At 35.6% G+C, this 25,942-nt stretch overlaps 1 protein-coding gene and 1 long non-coding RNA gene across 2 annotated transcripts; one reads left to right on the top strand and one right to left on the bottom strand.

Annotated features, from left to right (window-relative positions):
* Positions 1 to 14,899: 14,899 nt before the first annotated feature.
* Positions 14,900 to 17,438, top strand: LOC120074513. The gene is made up of 3 exons (XR_005481002.1): positions 14,900 to 16,144; positions 16,342 to 16,648; positions 16,733 to 17,438. It is a non-coding gene; the product is annotated as an uncharacterized LOC120074513 (long non-coding RNA).
* A 1,419-nt stretch (positions 17,439 to 18,857) lies between these two features.
* Positions 18,858 to 24,866, bottom strand: LOC120072753 (la-related protein 1C-like). The gene is made up of 6 exons (XM_039025232.1): positions 24,086 to 24,866; positions 22,657 to 23,182; positions 22,412 to 22,565; positions 22,215 to 22,305; positions 19,597 to 19,668; positions 18,858 to 19,343 (listed from the first exon to the last, which is right to left on the bottom strand). The coding sequence occupies exons 1-6, from the start codon at positions 24,551 to 24,553 to the stop codon at positions 19,098 to 19,100; spliced, it is 1,557 nt and encodes a 518-aa protein (XP_038881160.1). The 5' UTR covers positions 24,554 to 24,866; the 3' UTR covers positions 18,858 to 19,097.
* Between the last annotated feature and the right edge of the window lie 1,076 nt (positions 24,867 to 25,942).

The following is a 25,942-nucleotide window of genomic DNA, read 5'->3' as shown; positions in this document are numbered from 1 at the left end:
ATTCATGTCCATGAAATAGTATGAAGTGAAACATAAAAAATATTATAAAGTACCGGCCATAATTTAGATATGTCCAAATTAAACATGGAAAAACATGTGATGAAAATAGTTGGTCAGCCATTGTCTAGAAAAAGAAGCTCACAATACTTCAATTTCATATTCGTTGGAACAGACAAAAAACTTATTATGCACATTGTGGAATATGATATTCATAAGCTTCACCTTCTGTTGGGTTTACAATTTTAGAATATCGTTAAGTTCATTCACAATCTTGGCACGTAGCTTAACCTCTGTTGCATACTACTGTTTCGGTCATTCAGTAATGGATTTCAGTTGGTCATTTGCAAAGTCCATTGCATTCTTAAAAACCTTAACCAACTCAGACTAATATCCAAACGCTTTCTCTAACTACCCTTGATGAATTGCCTCCTTCGGAAGGGTTTTTTTTTTTTTTTTTTTTTTTTTTGTACAGATGGCCTCATTTAGGAGGCCAAAATGAAAAATGGCTGCTTATGTCATAAGCATGTGATTTTACTGATTTGCCCTTGAGAATCACCTCTCGCGGCTACCAATACGAATTTACTTGATCCTCAATGGCTCATCACACGTTTCTCGATGGCTCGTCACACGTTCTTCGATACACGGTCACTCAATACAGCTACAATCGACACGTGTATACTCGATCATATCAATGTCATACTTGATGCTTGATTACTTTATACTCGATTATTTTGAATTCATAACTCGTTTGAAGGTCATTCGATACCCAGCTTCATGGTCACTCGATACGATATAATCGACACATGTATACTCAATTATATCAATGTCATACTCGATGCTCGATTACTTTATATTCGATTATTTTGAATCAAAACCCATTTGAAGATCACTCGATACTCAACTTCATGGTCACTTGATACTGTTGTAATTGACACATGTATACTCGATCTTATCAACGTCATACTCGATGCTCGATTACTTTATACTCGATTATTTTGAATTCAAAACCCGTTTGAAGGTCACTCAATACCCAGCTTCATGGTCACTCGATATGGTTGCAATCGACACGTGTATATTCGATCATATCAACGTCATACTCGATAATCGATCACTTTATACTTGATTATTTTGAATTATCCATGTCACTCGATACATGGTGAATTTCAAATCAATTTCTTGAAATGTGAAGTAATTTTATACTTGATAACATTGACTATATAGATGGTTGATTTACATGTTATATATACTCGGTGTAATGTAGAGACGTTCTAATAAATACTCAACACACAGTCACCCGATACTCGATACTCGTTACACGATACTCGACAATACTCGATAAACATTAACTTTAGAGAATTAGATTAGGGTTTCTTAACTATTCTCTTACAAGTGAAATGAAAGCTCGTTTAAATACAAGAGAACCTAAGATCCAATGAGCTTTTACATATATAGTAAACTAAACTAAATAATATCTAAAATATAACATAAGCTAAATCTATTACATTTAATATTAAATTCTATAACATATACTCTAACATACTACAATTCATTAGCTTGGATCAAGTATTTTATATGATTTAGGGTTCAGATAAATCCTTAATCACATATTATTAATTATCGACCCAATCTTTAGATGAAAAATTATTGGAGAATTAAAAATAACATTTTTTCCAGATTAAAACTTTTAAGACTAAAAGTATGATGATAGGCCTCCAATTATACTGCAATATCAAAAAAGAAAGAATATAGGAGATAAGGGGAAGTCGGCGGTTAAGGAGGTTAGGGGACCATAGCTAAACTATTTTCAATTTTGTTGGGAGAAGTTGAGGTTTAAACGAAGAAAGAAACTGAAAGAGAAGGCAGGGAAATTTGCATATCTAAAGTGAGGAAGGTGAGCTCTCGAGAGTGGGAGTTCGGGAGTTTTTATAGTGTAGATTCATCGTCTACCTCTTCTTCTAAGCGATTGAGTACGTATAGTATTTGGCAGACGATCATGTAGTATCCGGTAAGCGATCGTGTAATATCTTGTAAACGATCACGGAATGTTTTGTAAGCGATCACAGAGTGTTTTGTAAGCGATCGTCTAGTATTTCTCAGCGATCGTATAGAACTTGTAAACGATCATTTAGAGTTTGGTAAGCGATTGAGTAACAATTGTAAGCGATCGTTTAGTCTTTGTTTGATTCACATCGTTTAATGAAGAATACGTTCATCGTTTAGCTGTTGTTTCGGAAGATTGTGCCAACCCGTTACGATAATAAAGTTCTTTGAAGGATCAGTGTCCTAAAAAATTAGTATCAGAGCAACCACTTGGGCAATCATGGCTCAGAAACATTTTGAAGAGAAACTGGAGTTATTAGACCAAGAGATCTCTAGACTTAGGGTTGAAATGCAGAAATTGCCAACCATAGAGGAGAATTTGGCATCGTTAGTGAAAAGCATTGAGCGATTGGAATTGCAAGCAGAGAAACATCAACAAATGCTCATTTCCTATGTTACGGAAATGGCCAAAGGAAAGGCAAAGGTGATGGAAGAGGCAGAAGGATCAAATACCAATAATGTGTGTGAAACAAATAGTTTGGTGAAAAAAGCTGGTGAAGACGCGATTTGCGACCAAAGTAAATTCAAGAAAGTAGAAATGCCAGTGTTTAGCAGAAGTGATCCAGACGCGTGGTTATTCAGAGCAGACTGCTATTTTCAAATTCATAACTTGACTGAATCTGAGAAGATGACGGTAGCGGTTGTGAGCTTCGACGACACCGCATTGGACTGGTACCGATCGAAGGAAGGTAGAGAGCCATTCAAATATTGGGAACACTTGAAGAAAGGATGTTAGTCCGATTCCGATCTTTAAGAGAGGGATCGATCTGTGGGATATTCTTGGCTAGTAAACAAGAAACGACTGTGGAGACATTTCGATATCTGTTCGATAAGTTAGTAGCGTCGTTGCCTCATCTGCCGAATGAAGTTCTAGAAGAGACATTCATGAACGGTTTGGCGTCGTGGATAAAAGTTGAAGTTGAGTACTGGGATCCCACCGGGTTAGCGCAAATAATGTCATTGGCACAGTGTGTTAAAGACAGAGAAAATGTGCTGGTCGAAATGGGTCGGGTGTGAACATACGAAGGTAAAATCCAAAATTCAAACTCTTTGAAATTCAATATAGAAAATATGAGTAAGACAGTAGGCAGAAGTGAACCAAAAGAGGGTGGGAAGACCGGAGAGTCATTTCCGATGAGGACCATCACATTGTGAGGAACGTCGAATAACGATAACTGGAGAGAAATTCCAGTAAGAAGGTTGACAGATGCTGAATTTCAGTCGAAGAGAGAAAAAGGGCTTTGTTTTCGGTGCAACGAAAAGTATACTGTTGGGGACCGGTGCAAAGAGCGAGAGTTGAGAGAACTGAGATTACTTATAGTGTAGGTGTCCAGTGAGAATGGGAGTTGTATGAAGACAACAAAGTAAGGGAAGAGACGTTAGAATTGAATATGTTGACGTTGAGTGAGGAAATTTTGCCTAATGCTGAACTTTCTATGAACTCGGTTGTGGGATTGACGAACCATCGAACAATGAAGATTAAAAAGGAAATCAAAGGAGAATCGGTGGTGATATTGGTTGATTGTGGAACTGCGCATAACTTCATATCAGAAAGTTTAGCGAATCGACTGCAGTTAGAAATCATGGAAAAGACAAATTATAGAGTAGTTTTGGGGTTGGGAACCGCAGTGCAAGGTAAGGGGGTATGCAAAAGTGTGGAAATGAGGCAGAGAGATTGGAGAGCGATTGATAGCTTCCTGCTGTTAGAGCTAGGAAGTGTCGACATGATTTTGGGGATGCAATGGCTACACTCTTTGGGGGAAAACAGAAGTAGATTGGCAGAACCTAACAATGACATTTGTTTATGAGGGTCGGAAGATTACTCTGCAAGGGGATCCAAGTTTGTCAAAGGCAGGGATCAGTCTGAAATGTATGATGAAAAAATGGGATGCTGCCCTGTGAGTACTTAAGGAGTATTTGAGGGTGGCTCAAGAGAAAATGAAGAAGTTTGCAGATAAGAAATGACGTGATATCTGTTGGGATTGGTGTCCTAATTCTCCTGGAGTCTCGTTGTTTTGTAAAGATACACATTGTTCAATGAATAAAATAAATGTTATTTAATTATGGCATTTACTCATATCCAATAAACAAAGCTCCTTGGTTATCTTATGTGAACTTAAGCATGTATATGTGATATACAAGTGGATCATACCTTAAGTGATAACCTAAATCAGTCTGTAGTATAAGGATTAAGGTGTGATACCTGATCCTGGTGACACTACGGATACAACCCGCTTTGTAGAAGTTTGCAAATGTTGTAAACTACTACATATGGTAGATCCTGACTATTCGTGTGGAGATGTAGAGTGGGGGTATCCTATACAAAGAATTTGTATAAGACCTGGACCACGAGATGACTAGACTCTGTATATAACGTCGTTGATACTAGAGACTTGCATCTCACCTAAACAACCATAGGTGACACGACCTAAATCCTGAGTGTTTTGGGAACTCCTGTCTTTGAAGGATGTCCTTTGATTAGTATGGGTGAGAGTGGCCAGATTGCCAACTCAACATGCCTACCTTTTTGGGTCTGGGAGCTAGGAACTCAATCCACAAGATGTATTTCACTCCTTTCCCAAAGCATAGATAAGTAGAGAGATTGCTCCCTTGAGAGTTGATTCTGGGGCTTGAACATAGTGGCCACAACTTCTCTTTGGAAGAGAAGACTCAATCATAGTAGGACTATGACTTATGTTCATTAGAGGGATCGGTGGTACTTAAGGAGATAGATGTAACTACAGGGGTATAACAGTTATTGGCCCAGTTGTACTTACGAGCGATCTGTGAAGGGTTATCGCACTGCTCATTGGTTAAGATGGACACATAATATATCTATAGTAAGGAGAGTTCAGCTGTCAGTCTTTAGCGGAGTGCCTGGCAGTTAACGGATGGTAGATCCCGTGACTAAAGAGTTTAGTCAGTTATTCACGTACCGTTGGAGCTTCGGAGCTACAGGTCCATGAGGTCCCCTTGGTAGTTTGGATTCTATTGAGGATCAGTTCTTGGTGTTGATTTGAAATGTTCAAATTGACTAGAGGTATTTTGATTATATATGATATAATCGGTATGATGTATAAGATACATCTAGTGGAGGATTAATGTAAATGAGATTTACATTAAGTACCATGGAATAGAAAAAGAACTACGGTCTATATGTTTCATGAGATGAAATATCAAAACTATAGGTTATAAATATAGTATATGATAAGTTGGCTATCATTTATGTTTATAATAATATTAATTATTGGATAATTAATTCTTTTTCTTTTAAATAACCAAAGTAGTGGATGGTTATTGGATCATGGTAACCGTGAGTTTAAAAGGAAAGTGGTTTCCTATTTTGAAAAAGGAGTTTTACAAAAGTTTGAAAAGGATTTTTGAGTTTTCTCTCAGCGTATAGAAACTCATGGTGGTCATCAAGTATATACAGATTTACTAAACGACTGCTAGGCGAGCTACATGATCATGCAGGTGCGAGCTAAACAATCGTACAGTGTTTACTAAACGATCACATAGCTTTGCTAAACAATCGCTGGCCCAAGGTAAACAATCGTGCAAAGTCTGTAGGCGACAGACCGAGCTAGACGATGAGCTAAACAATCGATAGCTTTATCTAAACAATTGGGTATCGACCTATATGATAGATCTCTGCCATCTCCCACTTGCCCACTCGTGTACATGATCTGTGTTTCCTTTGTTCGTCTGCCTCATACCAAGTCCGAACAGAGCCCACCCTCTGGATTCTCACACCGATAATACCAAGGTCTCCTTGTTGGTAGTATTAGACTCAACTCGACATCGTCAAGATTTTCGTGGTGCTGTGGAAGTCGTTCGTGTTGCGAAGTTGTTCGTGACCAAGAAGATCATTAAGGATGAGCGCGAAGTGTTCGTGTGGTGTTCGTTGCAGTGTTGCGGTCGTGTAGATCGAGTGTTCATGGTCGCTGTTGTTCGAGCGGCCGCGCAACGAAGCGTGGAGACGCTTCTGCTTATGTGCGTAAAGTTGTACTCTCTATTTCTTTGTATTTTACATGCTGTAATTTCTATATGAATCGCATAACCATTTATTTGAAGTTGAATGTAAATGATTTATTGATTCATGATTGTAATTTGGAATAGTCGTGTTCCGCTGCTCATGGAAATCTCGCTTCTGATTTCCTCCAATATCGAATTGTAAGTAGAGGATTGGGTATGGTTGAAGTTGCGAACAGTGTCGATCCATCCAATTTTTCAAATGTCACAGCTCAAAAAGGTGGTTGGACAGCCAGAAGGAAAATCATCTATAGAACCTTTAATCAATGAAAATCATACTTGGCTACCCGAACCAAAAACTGTATTGAGCTCTCGACCTGGGATGCCACATCAGGGACGTGAAGTTTTAGTGAAATGGAAAGGACTACCAGAGCGTGAGGCGACTTGGGAGGTATTAGATGATTTTCAGAATCAATTCCCAGAATTTTACCTTAAGGACAAGGTAAAGGTAGAGGGGGAGGTAATAATAGGCCTCCAATTATACTGCAATATCAAAAAAGAAAGAATAGAGGAGATGAGGGAAAGTCGCGGTTAAGAAGGTTGGGGGACCACAGCTAAACTACTTTCAATTCTGTTGGGAGAAGTTGAGGTTTAAAAGAAGAAAGAAACCGAAAAAGAAGGTAGGAAAGTTTGCATATCTGGAGTGGGGAAGGTGAGCTCTCGAGAGTGGGAGTTTGGGAGTTTCTTACGTGTAGATTCAATCATAGTGTGTCGCTCATCATCTATCTCTTCTTCTAAGCGTTCGAGTAATAGAGCCCAGCAATCGTATAGTATTTGGCAGGCGATCGTGTAGTATCCACTAAGCGATCATGTAAGATCTTGTAAGCGATCGTGTAGTATTTCGTAAGCGATCGCGGAGTATTTTGTAAGCAATCGTCTAGTATTTCTCAATGATTGTATAGAGTTTGTAAACGATCTTTTAGAGTTTGGTAAGTGATCAAGTAACAACTGTAAGCAATTGTCTAATCTTTGTTTGATTCACATCGTTTAATGAAGAATACCTTCATCGTTTAGCTGTTGTTTTGGAAGATTGTGTCAACCCGTTATGATAATAAAGTTCTTTTAAGGATCAGTTTCCTAACATATGACAAGTCTCAAAGAAGGTTGCATGCCCCTATTATCAATTATGGGGCCCAAGTTCAAATAAGTAAGAACTTTTTTTTTTGTCTTTAGGAAATTGTTATTGGTGGCTAAAAAAAGATAGGCAAATTAAAATATTCAAAAAGTTTTATGTATCTTGAATTATAGAAACTAAAACAGTAAGTGATGAAAGTGATTTTTTCCCCAAGTTATGGGCAGATCAATTTTTCTTTGTAAATTTTCACATTATTTTGACATTGTTTATGTGAATTTTTATACCATCTATGTGAATTTTGATATTATTTGTAAATCTGACATTATTTTTATTAGGGCTTTCCATGTGAATTTTGACACTATTTGTAAATATATACCATCTATATAGTCACCAATTTTTTTTAGTATTGTTGAATATCGTGTAACATGCACCAAGTATATAGTAATCAACCATCTATATAATCAATGTTTATCGAGTATCGTTGAGTATCTTGTAACAAATATATCTTAACGAGTATCGAGTATTTATCAGAACGTTTCTACATTACACCGAATATATAGTACATGTAAACCAACCATCTATATAGTTATCGAATTTTGTTGAGTATCATGTAACATGCACCAAGTATATAGTCATGTAAATCAACCATCTATATAGTCAATGTTATCGAGTATAAAATACTTCACATTTCAAGAAATCAATTTGAAATTCACCATGTATATGGATTTGAAATTCATCATGTATCAAGTAACATGGATAATTCAAAATAATCAAGTATAAAGTAATCGAGCATTGAGTATGACGTTGATATGATCGAGTATATACGTGTCGATTGCAGCCATATCGAGTGACCATGAAACTGAGTATCGAGTGATCGTACATCGAGAAACGTGTGACGAGCCATCGAGGATCGAGTAAATTCGTATTGGCAGGCGCGAGGGGTGCATCTCATGGGCGAATCGGTAAAATCACATGCTTAAGACATACAAAAAAAACCCATGGAAGAAAACAGACCAAAATAATCGAGCGTTAATCGAAGTAAGGAAAATGAGGGAGAGTAAGAAAAACGAGGAAAAGTAAGAAAACATACCAAAATAGTCGAGCACTTAAGTGACATTTGGGCTCTAATTATTTTAATTGGAGCCCCAAACGTTAGGTGGGATATTATAACCCACCCGCCCAACTATAAATAGGGGGCCCAAACGCCCCCATAGAGAGTGATTCCACGTCAGAAAATAATGGTTTCTGTTACATTCGTAAATGTAACTCGATACCGTTCCTTGGTATCTAATAGGTACAAAATAAATGTATTCCAGCAATCTCCCTTGTAAATCATGTAAATGTCGGTAGTTTTTCTTCAAGGTTTTGGACATAATTTTAAATGATTCTAAAATGCCAAAAGGGACAAATCTAGTGTTTGGTAACGAATAAAAGTGGTGTTTGAAATAATCAAATTAGTTTGAAGCATTTTATAAGAAATTTTAGAAAGTTGATTCTAGAGTAATTGACTAGAAATTGCTTTGAAATCATATATATATATATATTTTAAAGAAAATGGTCTTACTAATAAATTTTCATCTACATGTTGATTTTCATGGATATTTCCATGTTTTCATGGATTCAACATCAACATGAAGGGGATATTTCCATGCATGGTAGAAAAATCTATGAAACATAAAAAAAAAATATGCAACAAAAAGCCATTAATGTAAATATAATATAAATAATAGACATTAACTTGTTTTAAATTCATAAAATGTTTATTTACTAATTAAATTTATTTTATGAATATTTTGTTTTTATAATTTTTTCAGAAATATCTTATCGAAGTGATAGTTTAACGATATTTCTATCGAAATTTTCGTAAAATTAAGACATTGATATTTATGTCAAAATTGACATTTTAAGCCTTGGTCTTTCACGAAAGGCTATTTTGGTAAAAGTGTTTAAATTAGATAGTGTCATCGGCATCTCCAAGTGCTTAGGAGACTTAGGGGCTTAAGTTGATCAACCGCTAAGAGTGGGCTGTTATCACTTGTCCATCTAGACATTTGAGAGGCTCCAAGGTTTCTTAGTATTTGAGAAAGTACTACATAAAAAGAAGTAACTTATATTATGTTTGGCACAAGGAGCAAGGGTTGAAAAAATGAAATTATTGGTCAAGAAGTCCGTGACCCACGACTGAGAAAATATCAATTCCATAATTTATTAGAGACCTTTTAGGCCCCAAATTGGAGTTAAGAGAAGTGGGCTATAATAGCTCACTCCATGTTTGGGACTCCAACTATTTTTGGTTGGAGCTCAAAATATTATAACACTAATTAGCAAACAATATTTACTGTTTTTCACCCCAAGTTTGCTACAGTCATTTTTTCTCCGCACTCAATTTCTCTCATTCGTCTCTTTCTCATCACTCTCTTTCGACTCTCTCATTCATCAATTTCACTCCTCATAGCTTTCTTGTCGTCTTCATCTTCGTTGATTCCGCATCTTAGATTAGGTTTGTCATTCCTTCCGTGTAAACCCCAAGCTTTGTTTTCCCTACTTAAGTATGTTTAATAATGTGACTAGATTGATAAATTGGTTAAAATATGAGTTAATTCTAATTTGTAGAGAAAAATTAAAGAATAAAAAAAGTTTTGAAAGAAAGTCCAAAGTATTGCAAAGTGTGGGCCTCAGGTGGATAGGAGTAGCCTAGCAAGTAAGAAATTTAGCTAAGGGTAGAGCTAGGCATAGGATGCCACGAGCATTGGTAAGAGGCTTAGTGGACAATGACCTTGTCATTGGAGGTTAGGTGAGCTTGTCGATGGCTAAGTTATGGTTTGTGTGATGAGGCTAGGTGATTGTGATGTGCAAGGCAAGGCATGGTTTGAGGTTATGGCATGGCTAGACAAGGGCGAGTGAAGGCAGCCTAGGTGATGGCCTAAGGATTGGCAATGGGCTTGTGCAAGTGACCATGAGTATGGGCTAAGTGGCAATTTAATAAATAACAGCAGCTCACAGCCTTGGATATAAATAGGTAGGCCGACTTTAAATGGTCATTCCAGGCAATCTACTTGTGCTATTGAGGTGATTCTAAAGGCATCCAAAAGCTGGGTGAATCTAGTTTATATGCTAGGGTTTCTGGAAGGATACTCCAATGTAGAAAGGACATATTCACCGGTGAATCTGGGCCAGTGTCGAGGGTTTGCAGTTTCGGCCAAACCATGAGGATTTTTTAACTGAAATTTTAAGGTAAGATTTTTAACTCAATTATAAACAACATTATAGAAGGAACTTTCTTAAGATGAGGTCTAGAATTCGAGTTATTTACCCTGGAAATTGAACCTGGAAATTGTTGAACAAGTAGGCAGCTGTTTGGGAAGGACAAGCAAGCAGCTCAAATTAAGAGGCTCGGTTTGGACAATTTCCTCGTGCTATTTGAGAGATTCTAGTGCCATTTGAAATATGAAGAAGTCTAGTTTCTGCATTGGGGCTTCCAGAAAAAAAGCTCGAAGGAAGAAGACCGAAGAATGAAGAAATCGCAGAGAGGTTAAGTTCTCGAGTTAATCAGGGCCAGTAGTCAAGATCTGAAGCTCTTGATCAAACAAAGAAGAATTATGAGCCTAAAATTTGAGGTAAATTTCTAAGACAATTATGAACAAGTTTGGACAAGGAAATTTCCTAAGATAAGGTCTGTATCATGCGCTATACGAATTATAAATTGAATATAGAAATTTTTGAACAAGCAGATAGCTGCTAGGGTTGAACAAGCATGCAACTCAAGGAGACCGAGCGTGCACGGGCTGTAGCGAGCTTCAACGTGCCTTGGGCTGGCCGTGGGGATGTGTAGGCAAGCATAGGTGACCTAGATGTCCAAGGGAAGGCTCTTGCAAGATTGGACAGCATGTAGGGCACCTAGGTTGGAAGATTGATGCTCGATTGATGTGGTTAAAGGAAGGATTGTCGCGTAAGCCAAGTTAACACCTAAAGAAAAATCCTAAGTGTTCAACACCTAGGGAAGTTGGCATTGGGAGGTAAAGTCAATCTGTAAAGTATAATATGAGCATAATTATGAAAAGCTAGTCTCAAAAGGGAGACAATTGCTGGAAGCTAAAATATGTTGTTATGTTCATAGGGTTGACACCAATAGAAGAAGCTTATCAACCCTAGAAAGATTGCCAAAACCGTGAGTGACTATTATTGTTTTTAAATATTTTAGAAATCCATGTTTTAGTGAAGTTTAATCTTATGCTAATTATCTTACAAGAAGTATAAAACGAGCTAGTTTTCCTAAGTTATGAAAACATGCTAGTTTATAAAGTTTGTGAAGCATGTTTTAGTAAGATAGGCTAACACATGCTAGTTTTCTTAAAGGAAGTTTCTATAGCATATGCAAAGTATAAAGTACATGTTGTTATATCTAAGTATATGTATTTTTTATGTTTATAAGCATGCGTTAAAGAACCATGTACATATGAAAGTTATGTTAAAGTCATGTTATAATATCATGTTTTCAATAAGTGTGTGTAATAGAGATGTTCTTTGAAGATATGTTAAGCTCGACTCTGAAGGATTTAGAGAAGGTATTTGAACAGCTTGATACTGAAGGAGACTGAGAAGATATCTAAGCAGTAGTACCTAAGGTATGTCGGTACTTAACTAGAACCATGTTAAGCTTGATATTGAAGGACATAGAAAAGGTATCCGAGCAACTCAATACTGAAGGACATTGAGAAGGTATTTGAGCAGTAGTACCTAAGGTACGACGGTACTTAACTAGAACCACTTGCACGTAAGTAGAGTTGATGTTGAGATTTGAACAAAAGGGTTCTCTCAAATAAGGATCAGTTTAGCTATGTTTTCAATTACTATATGTTTATAACTTTTATGTACATATTTGCTTGGCCAATTCAGTTTTCATAATTCAATTTTCTAGTTTCCAGTTTTAAGCATGAGATTTATGTTTTATTTAAATCACTCACTGGGCTTATAGCTCACCTTGTTTTTAAAATGTACCCCTCCCCAGGTAGCGGTCAACTCCCCAGAAGCTAATTCTGTTGCTGCTCTGCCACTCAAAGACTCAAGGCTAAAGGAAGACTAGGTGTTTGTTCTGTAAATACTAGTACACATATTTTGTTCATACAGGGACTGGGGTGTATGTTGGGCTCACTAGGTTTTGTAATGTACATAGTTGTGAATGTGAATAGTGGCTATGGAACCCTGTTGATGTAAGAACGTTAAGTTTTGGTTAATCTATTCAATATGTTTATAAGTATACATGTATGTATTCTAGGGTTTCTGAGACAGGCTAAGCAGGTTAGTAGGCAGTAAGTGCCAGTAAAAGAGTTGGCAACTACTGCTGTCACATTCTCTTCCAGGTTAAGAAGGTAATCTGGGAGGGAGTGTGACATTCCGTCTCCTTCATCTCTATCGATTCTTGATCTCTTTCTTTTGTCTCTCTATTTCGTATAACATTTCACAAATCTATAGATCTACGTTTGTTTGGTACTCCAAATGCATGTTTTTCTCTAGATTTGAACCCCTTTCGTCTAACTTCCTCATTCTCCTTGTTGTTCCAAGTGCTTCCCTTCATTCTTCCACTTGCCACTCCAAAAGAAGGATCCCCTTTGCCGCTTTGTTCAGTTATGCATGTGGGGGATGGAACTAAAAGCTTTTTTTTCTCTTCCTCTCCCAGCAGATGATGAGGATCATGTATCTTTTTTTGTCTGAACTTTCTTGCATTTTTTCGTTTTGATTGCAACATATTTGTTCTTGTATGTTCACTCACTCTGCTTTTCATTTTATGTTCTTTGTTTCACATTACCATAAAATTTTGTGCATTTTCTGGTTTCTGATTCTACATTATTGGTCTTTGATTACAAGAGAATGTGCCTCACTTTACATTACCATGAAGTTTTGTGCATCTTTTGATTTCTAATGTACATTAGTGGTGTATGTATGTCCATTGTGGGTCTTTGATTTTCAGTTCATGTACTTCATTTCACATTACCTTGAACTTTTGTGCATCTTTTGGTTTCTAATACACGTTGTTGGTCTTCATATCTCCATTCTTGGTCTTTGATTTTCAGTTCATTTGCTTCATTGCACATTACCTTGAATGAAATGACATTTTTTGGTTTCTAATTTCACATTACTGGTTTTTGTATCTACATTATTGTTTTCTTATGATTATTCATGATATATTTTAAAATTCGAATTTCAATGAATGAATTTCATATCTTTGAGGTTAGACCCTATTCCCATTCATTGATTTTTTTTTAAAAAAAAAAATAGATTCACATTGGTTGGTCAATCCCTTATTTTGTAATTGTGCATTGATTAATAATAGTACTTTGGGTAGGTTTATTTCAAAATCATTGACTTTATTTGCTTGTTCTCAAATAACCCCCTTCAACTTTATTGGATATCAGTTGTGTTCTTTATGGGTATCACTTCCCTTGAACTTAAAGGATAACCCCATTCCATTTTCTTCCTAAATGCAGTTGGTATGTCAATTCCCTCTTCCTCCATTATTTTCTTATCACGTGTCTTTCACTATTGCTTCCCTATATTATTTTTAGTTTCGTGTAATATAATGTTTTCCCTTATACCTTGTTTTAGGGTTGGACTTGTTAGAAAACAACCGCATTCATCTTGTTTGCCCACTCTCTCTTGCTAAGATTAAACTTTCTTTCTCCCTTTTGCTTTATGTAATTCTTTTGAAGGATGGTTACAAATTTTTCCTTTTTACTTATGTTTGTATAGTTGCTAATCTTTAGTTTTTTGTGTGCTCTTGTCAGGTGGACAATTAGCATGCTCGAGCGTGGCTTGAGGTTCGTTAATGTACTAGAATATATTTCTATAGATTTCACCAGTGGATACACTTTTTTTTTCTATTTTTTATTCATACTTACATCACTTCAAAAATAACATATTTTCAATGATACTTATCCTTTCGAACAGTTGCATGATTTTAGGCTTAGTTTACATCATTTAAAGGAAAATTTCAATATTTTTATTTTTCGATTCATTTTTTTTATCTATTATCTAATTGCTAGTAAAACAAAACTTCAAACTTAAAACAAGTAATTCTCAAACACAAATAGCTTAAAGTTAGAAACAAAAATGCATGGAAGGAATAGAACAAGAATAGTAATTAAAACACATCACCAATTCTACATTTGTATTACTTGTGTTATTACAGCTTGAGGTTTCTTCCTCATTTTATGGTCATAAGGAGAAAACACTTTTCAAAATCCATTTCGATGATCATCCAATTTATTACAAAAGAGAATAAAAATATCGTCATTACGAATCGTTTTTTGAAAATGGGATCTTCAAAATCCAAAAGTTCTGAGCATTTGGAGTTCACAGTTATGGTGCCTTCAATAATATATTTCATTCAACGGAGAAATAGAAAAACCCCAAATTCAGAACGACATATTCCTTTTTTGTTTTGATCGGTGTTAGTATAATTATAAAAATGATGTATTGAAAGAACAGGTTGGAACTACATACTTTAGGATTGCCTTTACTAATAAAGTAATTATTATGTGACCTATAATTTACCTTTTAGGAACAAGTCTAAATCCCCAATTATATAATGGAACCATAGGAACTAGTTACCATTCTAACAATCTTCCCAACTTACCAACATCAGTTACTTTTAACACTAGAGTTATTACTAGATAACCATAGGAGGATATAAAACCCATCACACGGTAGTAGATATCGTATTAGACTATTAGCATACTTTCAACTAATTCATGAGTTAAATTTATGTTGTCGTCAAAGTACAAGAATGAATAGAAGATGTTTTGTCATTCTACGTTATTTATTTAAGACAATTGGCAGATTAGTTGGAACTAAAGTTGTAGATGTAGAGGAGAAGTGCCTGAACCTTGCTCGTTTACATCTGGATAAGAAAATAGGGACACACTTGAATGACATGATGTTAAGAATCGATTGTTGGAAGAAAATTTGACGATATGATGAGACAGTTTCTAGGTATTTCAACTCCGTTTTATTAGCAGTGTTATGATTACACGAAATGTTGTTAAAAAAAACCTGTGTCAATCACAAACTAATGTACAGATCAGAGATGGCAATGGTTTGAGGTACAGTTAAAAAAAACCAATATTAATTCGGTGTGACTTTTTTGTTAGGTATACGTATGTACATGAATATTTCATACTTTATTTTATCACATAATTGTCTGGGTGCGTTAGATGGTACGTACATCAAGGTAAATGTCAATGCCACTAATTGCCCAAGGTATAGGACTAGGAAGGGTGAAATTGTAACAAATGTACTCAGTGTTTGTGATACAAATGGCGACTTCGTATTTGCCTTATCGGGGCAGAAAGGATCCACAACTGATTCTCGAGTTCTTAGAGATGCAATATCACGACCTAACGGACTGAAGGTTCCGAACGATAACTAGCTACATATACTATCTCTTCTTACTCATCATTGTATTAGTAGGATAAGGTTTGAAATGGTTAGACGTTAACTAGGGTATTATTATCTATGTGATGTTGAGTACTCAAATGTAGAGGGTTCCTTGGCACTATATAAAGGTGAAATATATCATCTTTCAGAGTGACATGGAGGAGGTAATGCATCAACAACTCCACGTGAATTCTTTAACATGAAGTATTCTTCTACACTGAATGTCATTGAGAGAGTGTTCGAGTTTCTGAAGGGTAGATGGGCAATCTTACAAGGAAAATCATACTACCCAGTGCAAATCCAATGTCGAACCATCAAGGTGTGTTGCCTTTTACACAATCTTATCAATAGGAAGATGAATAATAGTGAACTGACCAAGGATTTGGATGAGATTAACTCCAACTTTGCTACAACTGGGGGGATGAGATCAATTACATTGAGAGTTTAAATGAATTGACCCAATGGAGGGATGAATTGGCAGAACAAATGTTTTCTAAATGGGAGGTAATGATTAATGCCTTTATGCTTCTTTAATCAATTAGAACACTTATTTTATTTGTCATGTGCTATGAAATGGCTTGATTTGGATTTCTCTTACTATCATTACGTTTACTATATTTTGTATTTCACTTCACTAATTATTTATAATTTGTAATAGTTTATTGTTTAAATGTATTAACATTTGTACATGTATACACTAGAATGTCAAGTTCCTCTAGAACCCCGAATCACACTTGGACTAAAAAGGAAAAAGAGAAGTTTGTCGAGTGCTCAGTAGGTTTAGTCGCATCTGGTGGATGGAGATCGGACAATGGGACATTTCAACCTAGGTACTTGGCACAACTGCAACGTATGATGGCACAGAAGTTGACCGGTTGTAAGATTCAAGGATCGCCTACTATAGATTGTCGAATCAAATTCCTAAAACAATGAGAGGACCAACTTGTAGTAGATTCAGTTGGGATGAAGAATTCCAATGCATCACAACAGAGCAGAAGACATTCGATGGTGGGTGAAGGTGAAATTTTGTCTAAATTATTTCACGAATATTGATAACTTAATTATAACATTCATTTTATTGTTCGTGTAAAGTCATCCTGCAGCAAAGGGACTTCTACACAAGTCGTTCTCATATTATGATGATCTGACGTACGTCTTCGACACGACAAGGATAAGGCTACGGGAGCATGGTCAGAGACCTATTTAGACGTCGAGACTAATGTGCCAAACCATATGAATGATGATGTCCCCACTGGTGAATCACAAGATTTAAACATCCCCACGATGTCTAGTCAGGGAATGGACATGCCACAGAATGAGATGCATGGAACAAGTATTGGTTAGAGCATTGAATGAGGAAATGCTTCAAGAGGAAGTCAAAGGAACCAAAGTGGATATCAATCTGAAACGATAGAGATTGTTAAGAATGTGAGGACTTTACAAATGATCCATTGAAGGTGATTGATTGGAGAATGGGCAAAAGAGAAGCATGCAATAGAGATCAAACCGGGTGCTGAAGTCGTGAACCAATTCCAAGATATACAAAAATTGCATAACGAACTTATGTAAATCATATTCTATAATGTGCAAGATACAGAAAGCTTATTATCCGCTCAACTATGAAGTTGGACTATTGCAACCTTCTCCTTCAAAAGAATGTTTGATCAACCCATATTTTGGATTGTTTTAATGAACAATAATTACTTTGTTTGAATTATGCATTTAAGCTTGTAGTAGATTTGATATATAATCATGCAATTATGAGTTAGCTATTTTGTTTTAGATTTTTTTACCTAAAAAAAAGAGAGCTTTACATATGAAACACATGAATTGCATCCTAATGTAATGTATTTTCCTTTTTTGTCCATGTTAACCAAGGTACCTCCCAAAATGACAAAAAATGGTTAACTTTTAACATAAATTAAAATCCAATTAATTTTGTATACATAGATCAACATATATTTTACTTATATTTTCAAAATATGATATTTCATATGCATAATTATTTGTATTATAAAAAAATAATAGTAGAAAAAAATCACACGATCTAAAATAACCTACATTCAGATTACAAACTATTATAATTCAATCTAAAATAATCTACACTCCAAACACATACTATTATAACATAACTTAAAATAATCTACACCCAAAATACAAATACTTATAAACCAAACTATAATAGTCTACACCACAAATACAGAATGTAATAACGATTTATTATAACTCACAGACTATAATAACCTATTTTGTGCCCTAAATGTCACTTAACTTTCGTACCTCATAACCCATGACCAAAACAACTCTGCTCCTAACCGGAACTAGAAGATATGGAACAAGATAAAATGGGAAAGCTCTGTTAGATTTCTCCAAAAAGTTAGTAAACAATTACAAATTTAAAAAAAAAAAAAAATGTACCTCCAACTTGCTTTAAAAATTAATTAAAAAAAACGTAAATGTAAAATTTAGTCATTCCTGGTAAAAGCTCCACACCAGCTTATTTGGCTTCTAAAGATACAAGTAGCAAAATTTACTTTCAACAGAAGTTAAAAAGCACCATATCAAACAGTATACAGAATAAAAGGGTTCAAGGGACTTTGGGAGAAATGCAGCACTGTTAACTGGTATTGCAAATTCCCATTTTCAAGAATGTTTGTTCCAAAACGTATCAATAAAATGAAGATATCACGAGCAAGATAGTATCACATAATTAGGGGGAGGGGGGGCATTTTATGCAGTGCATTGTCCAATCTTCAGAAGTTCCTAATGCCGCATTCAAAGTTGAAAGATATTTAAAGAGCAAACGCCGCGGTAAGACTCTGAAAAACAACAAAAGAAGATGGAAAGAAGAACCTTCAAGATAGAAGAACAGCAATTGAAGACCAGCCTCCACAACGTCCATACAACAAAAGCCAACCTCTTTAGATTCACCTTGCAGAACAAAAGCCAAACCTTTCAACTTCTGCGAATCTCATGTTCTCTCATCGAAGAACTCAAAGTTCTCTTACCCCAAAGATATCAAAAAAAACCAGCTGAGGGGCAGCCATGGGGAAGCAAATCAAAATTCCCCCACATTAAGTACATGCCATCATCACCAAAAACGAAAATCACAACAAAAAAGAATATGAACTGAAGAAACAAGCCATGCCAATCAGCCAACAACACCCCACAAAACCAAAAATGCATCCCTCCACCACAAAAGGAACTTCTGTTGTAGTTTTTTTTTTTTTTTTTTTTCATTTTTTAAGTTTTAAGTTATAGAGTGTAAGTTTTTGTTTTTTCCTTTTTCTTTTTAAAATTGTTCCTCTTCTTCAACTTCAGTTTACCAATTTACTTGGCATCAAGAGAAGAGAATATTTGTCGAGCAAACCGTGTGACTAACATCTCCTCATTTTATCTCTACAACCCACATCTAGTTTTCCTCCAGAAGGACATGGGTTCACAGCACAAACTTGGTCTAACTCCTTTCAGAAGATGAATGATCTGAACCTGCCATGGTATTCACTTGGCCTGTACGATCATCACCCTGTCCACCTTCAAAGCCCCTATGATTAATATTCTCTAGTGCAATACCTTGCACACCAGCTGCCAGCATATCCTGATTGGAACTTCCGGGGCTTAATGGGAGGCCTGAAAGATCAGGAACTTGACCAGGCCGAATAATCCATCTTTCGTAATCATTTCGCCTCCTTACAGTATCTCCCTAAGAGGAGAAAAAAAAAAACAGAAGAAGACGTTTATATATACAAAAATTAGAGAGACATGATTTTAAATTTTACGTCTATATCTATTACTACTATTGCTATTGCATTTTTAAGAATGCTAATCCATCTAACTTTCACTTTTCAGTATGCTTTTCGCAACTTAGATAAGAAAATAAAATACTCCCAAGACCCCTTAAACTCTCCATTTACTGATGGAGGAAAAGGCTGGTTCAGGAGCTGATGTCCACTGACCTTTACTTCCACAACTGTAGATGACTGCAATGCATCCAATATAGTTTGAATATTTTCAGTCAGGCGTTGAACCTACAAAAGAGTGTTGAGATGACATATTCTTGAAGGATAAGAACAATACATGCACTCTGGTTCCCAGAATTATTCATATTAACTTCCATTATAGGAAATGTGATCTAGAAATCTAAAAGGAGAAAATGTCTAAATGTGATCTAGAAATCTAAAAGGAGAAAATGTCTATCTACTGACAGAATAAATTATAGAAGCTACGTGATAAAAGTCATTCTTCACAATTATCTCAGAAAGCATAGAACCACCGACCTTGCAGTCACATGCAAGTACTTTTTCATGGAAAAGAACTGCTTTCATCAAGGAGAATGGAAGTGCGAAAGAAAGCCACAAGGGGAAAGAAAGGAAAATGATAATAAAACCCAGCAAAAGGAGGCACCAACAAAAACTCAAAAAGCAATTCCAAAATGTACTCAAACCCTTTCTTCTTCTTCTTCTTCTTCTTCTTCTTCTTCTTTTTCTTTTCTTTTTTAAAACACACACTATTTTAAATGTTGATAATAAAGAATATCAATAAAACGCTACATTCCCAGAGTTAAGAGGATTAAGTTAATAACCCAAGGGGGAGGTCAGCTACTTCATGAGAGAAATAAGACCTCAAACCCCACAAATTGTGATACTGCCCATATTTCATATACGGTACAATAACATTAAAATTGGCAATGAAAAAGTCAACCCAGATTACAAGCCTGAAACTAAGTCAAGTGTGTGAAGGATCCCACTAAAATGGACGAAAGGCTCTTCCCTAGAACAGAAAAAGATGGTATCACCAACACCGGGTAAGTAAGATGCACTGTATCCCCAGGCACAACACTATCATTGGTGGTCTCCATGCATCTCCCTTGTAACAAATCTACTACACCGCCACCGTGAAAACAGAATGAGACAGAACCTTGCCTAATACCTTAATGGAGGAAAAAGTTTTGATCTCCCATTTATTAAGATGGATCCAAAGTGCACTGCTTAGTAATAATTGGCATGTTACTTTGTCCCTTGAGGCTGGAGGATAAAATCCCCATACCCACTTGTACGGAAAAAGGTTCAATATGGAAAAGTTAGCAAAGAATCTCATCCAGAAGTCCTTTTCAACATGTTCTTAAAGATGATAATTATGTCTAAGAAGTTGTTTAGTCATTGGACTCACAATGTAAGGAGTTAATAAGTTATGAAATCAATGTTTTTTAAACATGGGCACACATTGGATTTAAGAAGACCTCCTTGGGCCAAACAAGAATTAGAATTAACAACTCCACTCCCCCAACTCCTTGGGCCAAACATGCCCTTAATGTCACTCATGATCAAGTCAACTTGACCCATATGGCCATATCTTGTAAAATCATTGAACACCTTGAGCAAATCACTCTTAAAAATGTCTCATTGCCTACTTTCAAAAGCAATATCATCATATATCTAGAATTCTGTTAAGGCATAGTGGAATTAGTTAGGAAGACTTGATTATAAATAGTAAGGGCATAAGTGGGAATTAGTTAGGAAGACTTGATTATAAATAGGAGGATGAGGAGTTAGGGATGTTATGGAGAGAGGATCATACTGGAGATTGTCTAGTGTGGGACTTGGCATTGTAATTTATCTTTTGATATAGCAATAATAATAGTAATATATTGTGTTTCTTGTTATTGGGATCCTAACAAAATCATCACATCCCAATGTCAACAAAATCATATCCCACACCAAACATGTCTTTTGACATAAAATTCATGAAAATCAAAACATGCATCCCATATTTAACTGTTGTCTAGCAAAGCTTATACTCCACAAAGCCCAAAAAGTGTGGCGACATGCATGATGAAAGATGGTTTAAAATGAAGGAAAAATGTCATAACAATCATACAGGGAAGCAACAAGAAATTAACACCTATACTTGATTAACCATAGGGTAACGCTACATAAAGCTTCAGCTTCCTTGTGCCATCAGACAAAATCCTATTCTTTACTACTATAAATTGAATCTCCATAATCAGAACCAATTCTTAACTGTGAAGCTATTTCAGTTCTCCACTGATGCTCTTCCCTTCAATCGTTTGCTGTAAGTAGCCCTTTTTTATTCATGAGATACACTATTGTCACTGTTAATAAATCAAATAAGTCTAGAAGCAAATACTGTTTGAGAATCAAATCTAATACATGTGTGTGCGTGCACAAAGGATTGTTTTCTTTTTTATCAAAAAGAGTTGGCATGATATATATTTTTTAAATGATTTTTTTTTTCAATCAGAATTTCTTAAAATGTTTTTGGAACCCATAGAAAACACATAATAGAGTAGGAAGTAATTGAAAGTTTCAAGAACGATTCCAAAAATTTCATTGGCAGGACTGTTCTTTAAAACAGTTTCGAAGGCATGCACAGAGTAGGAAGTAAACGAAAACATTAAAAAAGAACAGTTTTTCGTAAAATAATAACAGAGAAAAACATGCACAGACAGACCACGACGCAGAAAAATAGCAGTAAAATGAAGATCATCCTGTCATCATCGTCAAGAAAAAAAAATTAGTTATACATCCTTGTTAAAATCCTCTAAGCAACTGACCTTGCTGAAGCTTGCTATTAGTTTAACTGGAACCCATCCTTCTTCATTCATGTTCTGCCTCAAGAAAGTATCTTTTATTAAATTTTCACTACTGCAATTCACAAATACAAGGCGCAGTCACCATTAAAATGTTCTCAAATTTCTAATACTAAACAAGGATGATGAGGAAAATGTAAAAGTTAAAAGATCAAATATACCTAAAATAGTATTCTATCTGACTCACTATCATAGTGTACAACTGAGGGTCCGGGCTATGAAAAAACATCGCATTTGGTGATATTGGAGCCACAAAAGGTACACCTCTAAGAGCCTCTGGAGGAGGACCAATATACACCACCGGAGGTACAAAATCTACATATAGATTCAAGCATTAAGCAAGTTCATATGAGGAAAACCATGGAACCTCCCAAAAAAAAAAAAAAAAAAAGAACGTAGATCCTACCAGGGAAGGGCAGCGGACCCCCAATAGGCCTCATTGTTGGAGAAGAAATAAAGGCAGTAGTATTAGGAGGTGGAGGTGGAGGAGGTCTAATAAACCTGTGAACCACTCTATGAGGTTGTGCATTATAATTTCGGTTTGAATTCCAATCTTGATTTCCACGATCATAATCACGTCTAGAACCATAGTTATGATGATGGGAATTATCCCCACGTGGATGTGAACCACCACCACGACTCCGAAATGAATTACGTGGCTGTTGATGACCATGATCATTATGTGATTGTGATGATACCAATGTGGTTCTTTGTGTCTGATCCTTCGGAGAATTATTAGGAGCTGAATCAATCACAGGACTTGAAGGTGCAGACTGTTGAGGAAGGCTACTATTATATGAATTACTCGAACCATTACGCCTCATTGATTTCTGGCGCGGAGTTATTGGATGAGTAAGAGTTGAATCAGGATTAGGACTAACATCATTATTACCTTCTTTGTTTGATGATGCTGATGATGAAGGTCCAGTCCCCTATGTGCAAAAGAAAAAAAGAAGAGAAAAAAAAGGTAAAGAATGTGCTTTTTATCTTCTTTATCCAAAAAAAAAAAAAACAAAACAAAACAAAAACAAAAAAGAAAGAAAGAAAAGGAAAGAAAAACTCACTAGTACCCGAAAAAGAAACAGTGAAGATCCTCCTTACATTTGTGGTAAACAGAAAAAATAACAACTAACTTTATGCCTCTATCTCGGCTGTCTTTATTTTTCTTCCTCAGAGAATAGATTTCATTGATGTATGAAATTTACAAATGGAAAAATTGTATTTCTCCTTATTCAACAAGGAAATCAGGCAAAGAGTAGCCCCATTGGGTTTTTGGCAGAAAATTCATCCTCTGCCCTTGCTTTTCCTTTTAAAGAACATAGTTAATTGACCACGCTATTACACAATGACATTCTATTACACAAAAACAAGAAATATATATTACATCAATAAACGTGCAATAGCTATTCTATAAAATTATAGCAAGATAGAGATATTATATAAATAAATTTAGACTCCCTTTATTTCACATACAACTAATAACCAATATAACGAAAACTCCAGTTATCCCCTGTAGTACACATTTTTCAGTTCATTTCTTAACCTGTTTAATAGGAGCATCGGCATAAAAATATCCCACCACAAACTGGTTAATGTTACTCAGCCTTTCCAAGAAGCTCATAAAGTACATCCAAAATTGAACATTGTTTCCCATACACAGACTAATTTTAGAAACAATTTATTGAATCTGTTCATAAATCTATCATCATTTCGTCTGAGAAATGGAAAAGTTCAGCTTAATCATGTAGATAGACTGCAGCAGTTTAAACATTTTTCTTTCTTTAGTAAGTGTTATTCTTAACAGCGCCAACAAATATAAAATCGATAGAACATACCTGCGCGCCAGTGGATCCATCCCCTAAACTTTTAAGTGAATCCGAAGATGATTTAGGTGTGCCCTTGGCAGACTCCGACAGAGCGGGCCAAGACACGGCCCCCATAACAGGCCCAGCTTCAGTTCCATTAGCAAGTTTGTTCCACGCTGGCTTCTTTCCAGCATTGGCGGACGACCCATTCCCGCCATCGTAACTCTCACCCACTGGCTCTTCAGACGAAGAAGAAGAAAATGAAACCGGTTCAACAACAGCCGTCGGAGATGCAGATGACGAAACAGCCGCCGCGATATCTATTTCACCACGAACAATCTGTGTCCACGGAGATGACACTGTACGCCCACCAGAGCGACGTGATGATGATTTGGGGCTACTACCGCTGCTACTGTTATTCTGTCCAGAATTACGAGGAGAATGATCGGCAGTCGATGCCGTCACCGAATCAGCATCTGGTAAATTAGAAGCAGCCATCGTAAATTAGAAACTAGGGTTTCTTTCAGACGGCAGTACCTTGATCGACGGCAAACAGAGCAACAAAAATGAAGCAAAAAAAAATCAGGAAAATTTGTTTTTTTTCCTTTTTTTCTCAAGATTCAAGAACTAAGAGGAACAAAAGGAGTTTGAAAATTTGAATCAGAAGAATTTGGAAAAGATTTAGAAGGATCGGATCGTAAAGAAAGAAAAAAAGAAAGAGACGTAGGTCTATTGAAGAGTGGGAAGAGGTCTTAAGAAACAGAAGGTTTTTTTCTCTCTCTTTATTCTTTTGGTTTGCTTTGAGGATGCCCTTGCCAATTTGCCAGGTTAGTTTATGGTTACATGTAAAATTACTGTAATATCCTTACTTCCCCGCGTGCGCCGGTATGGGCTTTTCTAAGGACGGCTCTAGAGCATATGGAAATAAATCTTTCTTCTTCCATTAAAATAATTAATTATTTGCCTATTTTTATCATACTTTTCTATTTTTGTTCTAAGGAATATATTGTAATGTAATAACATTTTCATTCACAATTTTTTTTTATATAAAATTAATAAATGATTTAGATATTCTTGTTTTTTTAAAAAAAATTAACCAATTGGACAAGAAAAATAGAGATACGATAAATTTGTTGTTTAGATGTTGTGCTTACCAACTAAATTATGATATTTTTTAAGTTAGGTATGAGTTAGGAAAGAAAAGAATATGAAGAAAAAAAATTATTCATAAACAAGTCAAAATATGAATTTATATTAAGATTGATCTATTTTTTTTTTATCACTCTCTTGTATTAAACCATAAAAAATTTGAATTGAGTTTGCTGAAGTCTCCTTCATTTAAATTAGTACAAGATGCATGTCTCGTAAAAAAATTGGTTAATTTGTTGTTTTTTTGTAATGTTCAATTAGACATCGTTGTTGGTTGTTTTATAGTTTGGCTAAGCTGATTTTTTTTGTTGTTAATATTAGTGCATCACTCAAGGTATAATATTTAAAATATAATTAAATTTTTTAGCACAAAATCACAATTTAGTATTTTCAAACTATTTGATAAAATTATATCTAACGTCTCGAATTTAGGAGGAGGACATGAATGAACAATATGACATCCGAATGAAAGGGATCATGGGATCATGAGGTTATGAAAGTATGGTTAAGAAATGGATTGAAAGTTATTATCTATATGCACATTCCTTTTGGTGGCTTAATCATAGGAACTCCAAAATTAAACGTGTTTAACTTGGAGCATCTTAGTCTTCACTCTTATAACCAATTCAAGATAAGCAATAATAATGTTGGCAAGCTGCAGGGATGCAAGAAATGCATGTCAAATATGAACTTTAAATATTGATCCGTCCTAAAATCCTGGTCCATACTAGACCTAAC

This window comes from Benincasa hispida, chromosome 3, assembly GCF_009727055.1.
Source record: "Benincasa hispida cultivar B227 chromosome 3, ASM972705v1, whole genome shotgun sequence".
In the NCBI taxonomy this organism is placed as follows: Eukaryota; Viridiplantae; Streptophyta; class Magnoliopsida; order Cucurbitales; family Cucurbitaceae; genus Benincasa; species Benincasa hispida.
Note: the sequence above shows the minus strand (reverse complement) of the source record. Positions and strands in the feature narration are given on the sequence as shown.